Genomic DNA, 12,128 nt, shown 5'->3' with positions numbered 1-12,128 from the left:
ATATATAATTTTATATTAAATTTTAAATTTTTTTAATAAAATAAAAATTGATATTTCGAACCAAATCGATGACTTCGATTTCAGAATCGATCCAATTTGATTCGATTCTGATTACTGAGTTTTGAAAACCAAAATATAGATTCCGAAATTATTAAGATTATATAAAGATTCTGAATTTAAGGCAATAAAGATTATATGGTGTGTGGAATCCAATCAACTTATTATGAAACACCAATCAATCAGTTTATTATGAATTTGGTAAGCTAAATTTGAACATCCATTTTCATTTGTAATAAAAGATTATTGTCGGATATGCATGTGATCTTTTATAAAAATTGAACTGAAATAAAATATTGGATATAAAATATAAATTACTTTATCATCGAACTAACTTTTCCGTCGACTCTCATGTAACAAAGTTGTTTTTTCTTTTTTACTGGATGAGTTCTAACTTAATTTTATTACATAATTAATAAAAAAAAATTGACTGTATCATGGGCTCAAAAAAAAATATTAGCTATCCTATATTTATATTTTGATGGGGATGAAAGATCCTATGTAAGCTTAGAGTAGCCGAGTAAGAGGTCTCTTCACTTTTGTTGAAGTTATCGTCGGGCTAATAATATATTACCCCCTATATTTATATTTTATTAGCAATACGATATTCTTAAAATTTTATAGTGAAATCTTTATAATTCTAAAAGTGAAACAAATAACTTCATTTGTCATAACAACATCAGTTATATTAATGAAAAATATAATACATGACACCACGTATTAGAGTATTAGATTGATACGAAAATGATAGATAAAAAGATAATTTCAACATTCTTTCATTTTTTAATGTTGAAATTATATTTTTACCACTAAAATCATTGAAAACGAAATAGATATTAAAATTATATTTTTATCTATCATTTTCGTATCGATCCCATGGTATTATGTGTCATGTTTTGTAATTAATGATCGATGAAATAATATTATTTATTTATTTTTAAGAATTATATGGATCATAATATAATTTTTTTAAAATACATAAATCAATGATGCTAGTAGATTTATATGCAATTAGTCCGGTATCATCTCACCACTTGGCACAAAGCTGCAAGATCCGCCCAATCACTGTCACACTCAGATGTTGTTTGTTTCGTTGCGGGAGCAAGCAAAGTTGGGTTGCAAAGGGTCATACTGTGTCAGATTGGACTTGTGTCGGGCATGGACAGACACAGACAAACATGGAAGAAGAGAAACAACCACCATGGCTACTGGTCTCGGCAGGAGGGCCGGAGAAGGGTGAGCCATTCATTCATTGCCATGCCTGCTTTAGAGTAAGAGACATTTCTTTTAGCATGCCATCACTACGTGTGTGTTGCAGACAGAAGTTTGATCCTCGTGCACACAAACAACATGGAGAAACGCCATGACTGACACAGAACATGCAGATGAGCAATTTGAGAAAATGCCACTGCAAGGTGGTGACATCTTGGTCATTGCTGTCCACAGAAAACCGTGTGCCAAGCAATAGTGAATGCAGAAGGGACTAAACTGTCGTTGAAGATACCTTGACTTTGAAGTGAATCAAATCACCAGAAGGGGTTGCAGTCATTTCAGCAAGACATCAATCTTGTTCTACACAGTATATAGTGTATACCATGCTATAGAATTAGTTCTTGGCTCTTCTACTATCAGCATTGATAAGTATATTTAGTTGTATATTGATCGAAAAATATGTTTTTTCTACTTATGATTAACTCATATATTTTGATGATGTAAATAGATTTTGCCTTTCATTCATCCAACCTTTTGCATCTCGTGCAGGTTAAAGGAGGGGATGGCACTCACATGTTTAAGAGCAAGAAAGGCAGCCAAAGATAAAGAAGAATCAGGACATGCACAGCATAAAGATGATGCTTGCCCCACTCTCGAAGGGAGCATGGAGCTAAGAATTCAACAAGACTGTAATGCTTTGTCAACATGAGGATGTTGTGAAGGTCTAAAGAAACACACCAAGTATTATTAGATTAAGTATGAAAGGTCTTTGGATTCAAGTTTGGTTAGGAAAACCAAACCGAGGGAGAAAAGGATGAGATGGGAAAAGATTTTGACATTATATACATCAACATATTATGCATATTTCAGTGGTTACAAGAACCTGTATTACAGTAAAAGTAAGTATTGGAGAGGTCTTGTTTGATGTATTTGTCTGTCAGGATGATGATTAAGATATTACTGGAGTTCATATCAATTGTCCTATGATTCTTAACCTGCTAAAAGTAGCATAGCAATATGTCAGTGCTCATCATTGTTCAAACATCTGTGGATCGAAATTAATTAAAGGGGTAGAGATTCTACGTAAATTCACTTTTATATTATATTTGACGAGTAATCATAAATCAAATCCAAAACCGCAGGAATCGACAACTCGATGCAAGCCATCTCCGGCACAAATTCTTTGGTGTTAGCTTGTAAACAAAGCCAAACGAATCAAAAGATGGATTTGACATCATTAGATTAAGCAACTGCAGCCCCTCCTCTTAAGCACACAAACCCACAAGTTTCCTCCCCTTAAAGAAATGTTCCGCCCATAGACTAAAGTAGGGGAAGGAGTCCCAAATCTTGCTTCTTAGCAACTGCTGTTGAACGGTGAAGCCTTTTATAATATGGATAAAGTTAATGATTTTTTAATTTATCTCACTAAAATTATTATATATAAATATATGTTCTTATAAAACTTAAGAAAATAAACATGGATTTGATCTATGTTAAAAGGACCATTATCAATTTAGTTTACGTCAAGAACCAAACCGATCGATAATTAATTTCATGGTCAAATCGAAAGGGATGTTTTATACTAATTCACTTCCAAATTCCTTTAGAAAAAATTAAATTTAAATATTTATAAAAAATAAGTGAAAATAATAATTTCAGAACCTTAATCGACTATTTAAAATTTATTTTTCTCATAACTAAAGTAATCAATTTTAGAATCAAGCATAAGAGTGTTAAAGCCTCAAAACATTATAAATATATATTTTTTACATTTATTACTTTAAATTTATATATGATAATAAAAAAGTAATTTAAGATTTAATATATATATTTTTTAACTCATTAATAATAACCAACATGAGTTTATTAAACAGATACTAATAAGAGCCACATATATGAAATATTTATATATTCGAAGGGATTTACATGCCACATTATGTTATTTCTAATCTTCTATATAATATATCTATTTTCAAATAGGTAAAATTATATACACATCAGTCCAAATTTTATGATATTTATATTTGTCACTTTAAATTTAAGTTTAGTGTTTTTATCTCTATAAAACTTAAAAACCTTAAACAAATATAATACAGTTAATCATTTTAGTTCAAACTTCAAATAATATTCATATCCTTCACGTAGTAAATTAACCTTAATAATGAACAAATTCTAATGATATATATATATTTATATATCAGTCCAAATTTTATGATTTTTATATTTTTCACTTTAAATTTAAGTTTAGTGTTTATATCTCTATAAAACTTAAAAACCGTAAACAAATATAATACAGTTAATCATTTAAGTTCAAACTTCTTTTAATATTAATATCCTTCATGTAGTAAATTAACCTAATAATGAACAAATTCTAATGATAGGGTTGGATTTGAATATTATATATATATATATGTATGTATATATATATATATATGTATATATATATATATGTATATATATATATACCAGAGGGCTAAATATGGTTATTCTCGAACTTGCAAAGGGTAGATGTGTAAAAGTATCATTTTCCGTAATAAATAAGTAAATAAATAATAATGCATACATATACTACAATACTGAGTCCAACTCGCACCACCCACTCCCACCCACCCACCCCCCCACATGCCAACAACCGGCCGTGGCGATACACTGCATGCCCCCTCCTCCCCTGGCCTGCTCCTCACCTTGACACCAACACCCTTGACAGGCCCCCAGTCTTGCACGGCACACCTTTGCTCCCACCCAATAATTGCCTCTGTTCCCTGTCACTCTGACTTCTGACCACCGCACCTGCCGCTTCCTCGCCCCACCGTCTTCTTTCTTATCCTTCTCCCCGTGCGTTCCCCCCACCCATCATCGTCCTACCTAAACCCACCTTTTAATATGGCTTCTTCGCAGGTTAAACTACTCGCTTCATGTGACCCACTCACATGTGAGACTCCCGCTTTGAGGATTTGGTGTTTAGTGTGTCTCGTCACGATGGGGACGCTTTGGTCTGCGATTTTGCCGTCGATTAGTTTTAGGGATTTACGCGTGGATCGGAGCCGTCGATTGGCGGCTGGATCCATCTCCGACCGCTTGCGTGGCCGCCCCCGGGAGCCCTTCTAAGATCGCCCGAGAGAGTCGCTCGGGGAACGGACGAGACGGGGCGCGCCGGGGGTGGTGCTCCCTCGGAGCAGGATAAGGTTGCGGGAGGGGGTGGTGGTGGGATGCTGCCGCGTTCCGTGTCGGAGAGCGGAAGACCAGGTGGTCCGACGGACCGAGGGGATACCAGAACCGAGATAAAGGGTGGGAAACGCGAACGGGGAAACTGGGGTCGGGAGGGGACAAGAGGGGCCGTGTAGGGTCTCGCAGAGACAGCGAGGAAAAGGTGAGGAAGATTGTATTTGCGAAAACACCCTTCCGCCTCTCCTCGTTAAAGCAGGAGTGGTTCCTTTACCCCCCGCCCCCCCAACCTTTTCCTTCTGCTCATTTCCTCCGCCATTTCCTCCTCCTCCGTGGTGATTCCTAGGATTCTTCTTCGGCGCCTCGATCGCGGCGTCTCGACCGACCGGGGAGATCGGTGTTCTAGGAAGAGGTAAATTCCTTTTTTCTCTGGGTGATTTTATCTGGCTGTATGGTAGCGTTTATCTTGCTTTTCCTTTCGTATTCCTGGAGAGGATTTCTTGTTAGATTTGGGGTCTGGTCGACGACTGTGGGATTTTGCGGTGGAGGAGTGTAACGAGGTCCGCGGGTTCCCCATCGCCTTGGTGTTCTTTGCCCCAGATCTGTGGTTTCGGAGGAGAATTATCGCCAAAGGCGGCGCTCTTCTACCGTAGCGCTTACGGTGAATCCGGAGGCGTAAAAGGGGTGCTTTACGCGCCTCCGGCGGGGGTCAAGGGACCAAGCACCTGCGGTTTCAAAAGTGGGACGGAGGCGAAGAGTGGGGAGCGTCGCTCGAGGCGCTTGTACTAGCGTGCCTCGTCACGAGAAGCAAAAAAAAGTCAAATTTGCAGAGGAGGGGTCAGAAATAGGAAGTTCAGATTCTATTTTTAGCTGTGGCACCTTTCACCGAAGTAATCGAGTATTCATTGGCATTTTGCTAGGGGCTTGTGTGAGGGTGCATATTTTTTGGGGCTGCTTCAGAATTAACGCGATAATCTCGAGGGCTTGTACGATTATTTAAGCTGCTTTTGGGGCTTGAAAGTGCAGAGCCGGCTGTTCTTGTTGTTTTTGTCTGTAAAGTTGAGCGTTTACTATGACTGCGGCTCCACCGAATAGTTCATCCACAAGACACGGTTCAGGTTACCTTGATTTTCTTTTTTCGTTTGATGCATGCCATATAGAGCTGATTTTACTTTTCTGTTCTCATGTTTGATGTTGTTGTCATTTTTTTTATTTCTTTACATATTTTTGATCTGATGCTTGAGTTAAAATTTTGTGGAGATTAATATGGCAGCAGATTTGTTATCGAGATTTACCCGATGAGTAACTGGTTTTTCAGTCCCTTCAAATTTCGTCATCTTTTTTTAGATGGTGCTTGTATGCTAAACTTAATCTACTTTAGACTGGTTTCTTGTTAGTTCTAATATGCTTTCCGGTTTTTTTTTTCCGTATACCTAATTTTGTAAACAGTCGTTTTCTGAACTGGTCTTGGATGATCGCCTTGTTCTCTTCTCTGTGGATGCTGAGTATGTTCGTTGAATTGAGATTATTCATTTGGTTCTGGTTCTTGGATTTGGTCAAGGAACCTCTTTTGCCTCTCTTTTCATTTCATCTATCCTCCTGCGTTGAAGATCCTGTAACGTTTCCAGATTTCAGGAATTTTGTGTTCCCGTTTCAGGAGATATAGTTATATTGCTTTTTCATTTACCATCTTATTAACTGCTTGTCATTTATAGGAAAAATTGGCTCTAGATGCTGAGCTCAATATTAATGTTAATACTTTTATTCCTCACTGTTGGTGGAAAATTTCTATATCTAGGGCCCAGTCAAGATGTCTTGTACCCAGAACTATGGAAAGCCTGTGCAGGACCTTTGGTTACTCTACCTCGTGAAGGAGAAAGGGTTTATTACTTTCCTCAAGGTCATATGGAGCAGGTACTTCATACATATAGTAATTTTTGCATCTATTTTCTTTCTATATGCTTTGTCTTTCAAGAGTGATCAAGCTGACCTGTCTAGTAAGTTGCAATGTCCATTAGATCCTGCATATTTTTGTTGGCCCTTTGTGTTGATCTACATTTTCGTTCTACACCATCTACCATCTTCGAGTAAAATGTTCCACCCCCTGCTAGTGATATAGCCCCTAATCTTTCCTTTAGGACAGCAGAGTTGATTAGTGTTTCCATTAAACTCGGATTACTTGAAACAGTGTTTTGAGTTAAAACTATACAGTTAAAATGGCCTATTGTCCAAAAGATAAGATAACTGGATGCAGATACTCATATGTAGATTTTCTTTTCTGTTGTCTTGTAGCTTGAAGCATCAACAGATCAAGAGCTTGACCAGCAAATGCCCTTGTTTGATCTGCCATCAAAAATCTTATGCAGGGTAGTTTATGTTCAACTTCAGGCAAGTCACTTCCAAGACATGATTTAACTGAGTATTCACTTGTTACCCTTCGTCCTTCATGTTTAATTCACCGGTGGACTGAATTATGTTCTTTTGTTTTGTGTACTTATTCAGGCCGAGCCTGATACAGATGAAGTATATGCACATATTACATTGCATCCTGAGATAAATGTAAGTCTTTCTTATTTATCTTTGACTTCTAGATCATGCCACAGTCTATATCAGTCAAGATTTTCTGATGCTCTCCTTCTAAAGATGGTTTGCAAAATCACAAAATCAGAACATAGTTATTTTCTGCTTCATATTATAATATCAATGTGTATCTTTAGAATACTGATTCTGTAAACAAAATGAAAAGTTTCTGTTTCTAATTATTGTGTGACCTTGGAGTGACCACAACCAGTAACCTGATAACTTTGCTTCCTGTAAACTTGTCGTTTGACCTTGGTTTCATTTGATGCTTCTTTGTTTTCCTAGCAAACATATTTTCATTTTTCTGCTGACCTCTTTCACTTGTTACTTATATATTTAATTAGCAAGGTGAAGTTACCAGCCCAGATCCTCCACTGCCTGAGCCTAAAACTTGCAACGTCCGTTCCTTCTGCAAGACACTAACTGCATCAGACACAAGCACTCATGGGGGGTTCTCAGTGCTTAGGAAGCATGCAGATGAGTGCCTTCCTCCACTGGTCAGTTGCTGTTACGATGTTCATATTGCTTGTATGCCCGTTGATCATGTGTAACTTGCATTTACAATTTGATAATTTGTTTCACTTTGTCTATTAATTTTCTTTCTTGCTACTTTTGTTCATTGGATATGACTCAGAATCCACCGTGGCAAGAATTGGTTGACTTTGTTTTTCACTTTGCCTAGTAATTTTGTTTCTTGCTACCTTTCTTCATTGTTTAGGATATGACCCAGAATCCACCATCGCAAGAATTGGTTGCCAAAGATCTTCATGAGAATGAATGGCGTTTCCGACACATTTTTCGAGGTACATGCATATATTGTCAAATTGCTATAAGTAAGATAATTTCTGCTACTTTTTTGCTCAATGTCACAAAGTTTTTTCTCTGTCATCCGACTTTCAGACTAGAAGTCTAGAACTTTGCTTTTTGTCAGGATAAGAGAAGTTTTGATGTTTGAAGTCTATTGCACTTCCATTTGCCATTTCATTCATTACTTCATTACTTTCTGTAGTAGAATGTGGCAACCCTGTTTGACTTTCTAGGAGAAGGTTGCCACTGTCTTTTGGTAGTACATTTCTATTGTAATTTTTCTCGGAGTACACTGTGTTTCAATGGTTTGATGTGATAGTGATTTATGATGGTCCATACAAGTCTCTTAATTAATGCCTAACATTTATTCGTTTAGTTGGTTTTCATATTTGTAAATTTCTAGAGGTTTGTTGTCTTTTTCATGCCACCTGCAGTACTAAAAAAAGAAATATGCTAATATGAGTTTCAAATTCTCTTTCAGGACAGCCCAGGCGCCATCTGCTCACAACTGGTTGGAGTGTCTTTGTTAGTTCTAAGCGGTTGGTAGCTGGTGATGCATTTATCTTTCTAAGGTCATGGCTACTCTGTTGGCACTTATCTTTAATATTTGTCATTGAAGATACATGTTGTGCTCATAGTGGACCTTGTTGGATAAAAGATTCCTTTAATCTTGGGAAATGATAATGAAGTTCTTGTATCCCTGTACATGGCAGAGGTGAGAATGATGAGCTACGGGTCGGTGTGAGAAGGCTTATGAGACAGCTAAATAGCATGCCATCGTCAGTCATATCCAGTCATAGCATGCATCTTGGAGTTCTGGCTACTGCATCTCATGCTATTGCTACAGGGACTCTTTTTTCTGTTTTTTACAAGCCCAGGTTAGATTCTTCTTTAGCTGTACCATTGTTTACTTAAAAGTAAATGCCAAGTCTGATGTTCCTTTCTTGTTTCCTTGATCTCTATCTCTCTAACAAGTAACATGAACACATACTCACAGGCAAGCATGTCAGTGGTGTTTTGTTTTAATTGGATTAGCAATGCAGGTCTAGTTTTATCAAGCTGCTTGGTTCTCGAACATTTTTGTCCGACTATATTGAGTTGGAAATATTTCCATCGTTGTATAGGTTTTCAGATGAAAACAGAAACATGAAATATCACACTGGGTTTCCTTTTCTCTGCTCTAGTTTTTCTAGTAATTGCTTGATATGCTTCTAGTTTGTGTAAGACGCAAGGAGCTTTGCGTTGTGTATGTACTCAAATTTGCACAATTTTATTTAAAGGCAATTGATCTATTAAAAATTTGTTCGTTTTTTCAGGACAAGTAGATCAGAGTTCATCATAAGTGTCAACAAGTATCTTGAAGCCAAGAATAACAAATTTTCTGTTGGAATGAGATTTAAAATGAGATTTGAGGGTGACGAAGCCCCAGAACAAAGGTACTTATGCAGTCGATTATAATGGTCACCAAGTACATTATGATGTTAAATCTACAGTTAGCAAGGTACTGTTTTGCACTTTTACAGGTTTAGTGGTACTATAATTGGTGTAGACACCGCATCATCTCGTTGGAAAGATTCAGAATGGAGATCCTTGAAGGTGGGGACTTGTTGTTATTGGGTTTCTATGCATTATGCCAACTGCAAGTTTATCATATCAACATAGTTGATATTGGTGATTTTAAACTTTGGTTGCTGGATGCATTTGTATGTTTATTGCCTTTGTTTCATAAGTGGCGGTTTGATTTCTATGTTTAGGTCCAATGGGATGAACCTTCATCCATCCCACGTCCAGACAGAGTTTCACCATGGGAATTGGAACCACTTCTTACAGGTACTCCAAACTCTCAACCAGTGCAGAGGAACAAGCGGACACGACCATTGGCTTCGCCCACTATAACATCAGATATTACTCCAGCGTTTGGTATCGACTTCTATACCTTTTTGGCTCAGTCATTTTCTATGAGATAGTTGAACTCAGGTTATTCTGAAGTTGTCCCTTTTTATCGATATGCCATTTTGGATGTTATATGTATCCTACAATTTTGTTTATTTCCTTGGTACTTTTTGTAGATACGTAAAATTATTGTTCCCATAATGCAGTGTATCCTCATTTAGTGTTGTTACTGTCAAACAACACTCTTAAAATTGTTTTATCATCAAACAACGTAAAAAAATGGTTGTTTTCATTATTTAAGGCTTCTTATGAATATCCTGGTTTGTTGTCATGTGAGGTTTTTTCAGAAAAAAATGAAAAAAACTTTCTACCTTTTTTTCAAGATGGAAACTGTAAACTGAAAACACGCAAAACATTGAACCTGTTAAAAGTTTGAAGGTAAAAGTACAAAAGACCAGCAAATCTTTCTGTTGATGGCATTTGTAATACATGCATAATCTTATATCACTATTAAGAAACCATCATTAATTTAAGATAAATAAAAGATCCTTATATCTTATTTGTTTATTTTAGCCTTTAATTGGTTTTTCAACATTTTTTAATTAGCTCTCATGCTGTTGCAGGTTTATGGAAATCTCCTGCTGAGAGTACCAGGACATTCTCAGTTTCTGGTTTGCAAAGAGGAACAAAACTACATACATCTTCCTGCCCTACATCTCGGTTCTTATCAGCATCTAAGCCTGGCTTGATTGAATTTAATGCAAGCAATAAATCATCAGCTGCTAACATCCCCATGTGCCGGCCAATCACGTCAGAACATCAAACTGATTCTTTTGGGGCAGATAAAGAACATAGTGAAAGGAAGCAAGAAACTAGTACAGGCTGCTGGCTGTTTGGGATTCAGCTAGTTGAGAGTTCTGCGGTAGAGGAAATATCTCCACTGACTACCATTTCTTGTGTTAGAGATGAACAAACAGTGACATCTTTAGATGTAGAATCAGATCAGCAATCTCAACCATCAAATGTCAAAAGGTCTGACACTCCTGCAGGCAGCAATGAGCCAGAGAAGTCATGCTTAAGGTCAGCCCAAGAGTACCAAAGTCGGCTATTGAGGAGCTGCATCAAGGTCATTATAAGTTACTTTTTTCTTCCCGGTTGCTTCTCTGATCACCATAGCTTCAGTGATCTGAATATTTGTAGTAATACTCTCGTACATTGATGTTGGAAGCAGTTAATTTCTGCAAAAAGAATGTCTGACATTCAAAATGTACCATAATGATCCTTTTACTTTTCTGCAGGTTCACATGCAAGGAATGGCAGTTGGGAGGGCAGTGGATTTGACTAGATTATATGGATATGATGCGCTCCTTCAGAAACTGGAAGAGATGTTCGATATTGAGGGAGAGCTTTCCAGTGTGGTCAAAAAATGGGAGGTAGTCTACACAGATGACGAGGATGACATGATGATGGTTGGTGATGACCCCTGGCAGTAAGTCTCTAAAACCATTCCCTTGTACTAAACTATGAGAAAGTTCCTAGAAAATGAGATCTTCAGTTATCAATCTGTGACTAGTTAATTGATCATTCTTTGTCGTAGTGTCTCAGTGTGTCATATTTATTATGATTGGATTTCATGCACTTGCAGTGAGTTCTGCAGCATGGCAAGAAAAATATACATCTACACATGTGAGGAGGCCAAAAGGCTGACTCCCAGGGTGAAGCTTCCAGCTGTTGGTGAGGTCATCAGGTCCAAGAAAGCCGCAGCCGATGCTGACGCGACGGGAAACAACCAGGAAGATCAAACTTGAGTTGCTGATTAGGATTGCTGACTCCATCTACGAGTATGAATCTGCATATTTTGTTCTTCGGTATAGTCTGGCCGTCAGATTGTAAGCTTAAGTAGACCATGTTTGTTCTTTTGCCGAAGCTGCTACCAAACTGGTCACACTGTTTCGTGCTGCTAACATAAGCAACCAAAAAGATGGATAGGGATGGTGCATCAATTTAGGGCTCCCATGTTATTTTCTGGGTCATGGTCTTGATAGCTAGGCTGATCCTTGCACGAAGAGTCAAAAATAACTTGTGTAGAAGGGATAAGGAATTTGAATGGAGGTTGATGGAAGTCGGTCACTATGTCTTCTGTTGTCTCCTTTTTATTTTCCTTCCTCACCATCAAATGGAATTTGTATATATTTAAATCATTATGATACTGCATTATTGCTTTTTATCTGATTTATTAAGTTAAAGACTTAATATGTATATAAATCATGTATCAATTGAACTAGAATGTTAAATTTGTTACTGGTTGTGTTCATGCATATTATCTGATGTAATTTTTTTTTTCTTGTCTGCACTAAAATTGCTACTAAAACATTTTCTTTGAGGTTCCAATCTATGTTTTGTTCCTAGAGAAT

At 37.2% G+C, this 12,128-nt stretch overlaps 1 protein-coding gene across 1 annotated transcript; it reads left to right on the top strand.

The window, feature by feature from the left end:
• The first annotated feature begins 4,707 nt into the window (after positions 1 to 4,707).
• On the top strand, positions 4,708 to 12,028 carry LOC103997464 (auxin response factor 7). Its single transcript, XM_065168693.1, has 16 exons — positions 4,708 to 4,846; positions 4,942 to 5,271; positions 5,355 to 5,552; positions 6,233 to 6,348; positions 6,727 to 6,822; positions 6,937 to 6,993; positions 7,359 to 7,511; positions 7,733 to 7,817; positions 8,303 to 8,393; positions 8,535 to 8,699; positions 9,138 to 9,257; positions 9,345 to 9,417; positions 9,576 to 9,741; positions 10,338 to 10,840; positions 11,013 to 11,203; positions 11,360 to 12,028. The coding sequence occupies exons 3-16, from the start codon at positions 5,507 to 5,509 to the stop codon at positions 11,520 to 11,522; spliced, it is 2,025 nt and encodes a 674-aa protein (XP_065024765.1). The 5' UTR covers positions 4,708 to 4,846; positions 4,942 to 5,271; positions 5,355 to 5,506; the 3' UTR covers positions 11,523 to 12,028.
• The last annotated feature ends 100 nt before the right edge of the window (positions 12,029 to 12,128 follow it).

This window comes from Musa acuminata, chromosome BXJ3-9 (assembly GCF_036884655.1).
Source record: "Musa acuminata AAA Group cultivar baxijiao chromosome BXJ3-9, Cavendish_Baxijiao_AAA, whole genome shotgun sequence".
NCBI classification, from domain to species: domain Eukaryota; kingdom Viridiplantae; phylum Streptophyta; class Magnoliopsida; order Zingiberales; family Musaceae; genus Musa; species Musa acuminata.
Note: the sequence above shows the minus strand (reverse complement) of the source record. Positions and strands in the feature narration are given on the sequence as shown.

What these genes read in the sequence shown, in the direction of transcription:
- LOC103997464 (XM_065168693.1), top strand. Translation starts at nt 5,507, where the DNA reads ATGACTGCGGCTCCACCGAATAGTTCATCCACAAGACACGGTTCAG. An exon ending in GACGAAGCCCCAGAACAAAG is followed by an intron (nt 9,258 to 9,344) that starts GTACTTATGCAG and finishes GCACTTTTACAG; the next exon opens with GTTTAGTGGTACTATAATTG. An exon ending in TATTGAGGAGCTGCATCAAG is followed by an intron (nt 10,841 to 11,012) that starts GTCATTATAAGT and finishes ACTTTTCTGCAG; the next exon opens with GTTCACATGCAAGGAATGGC.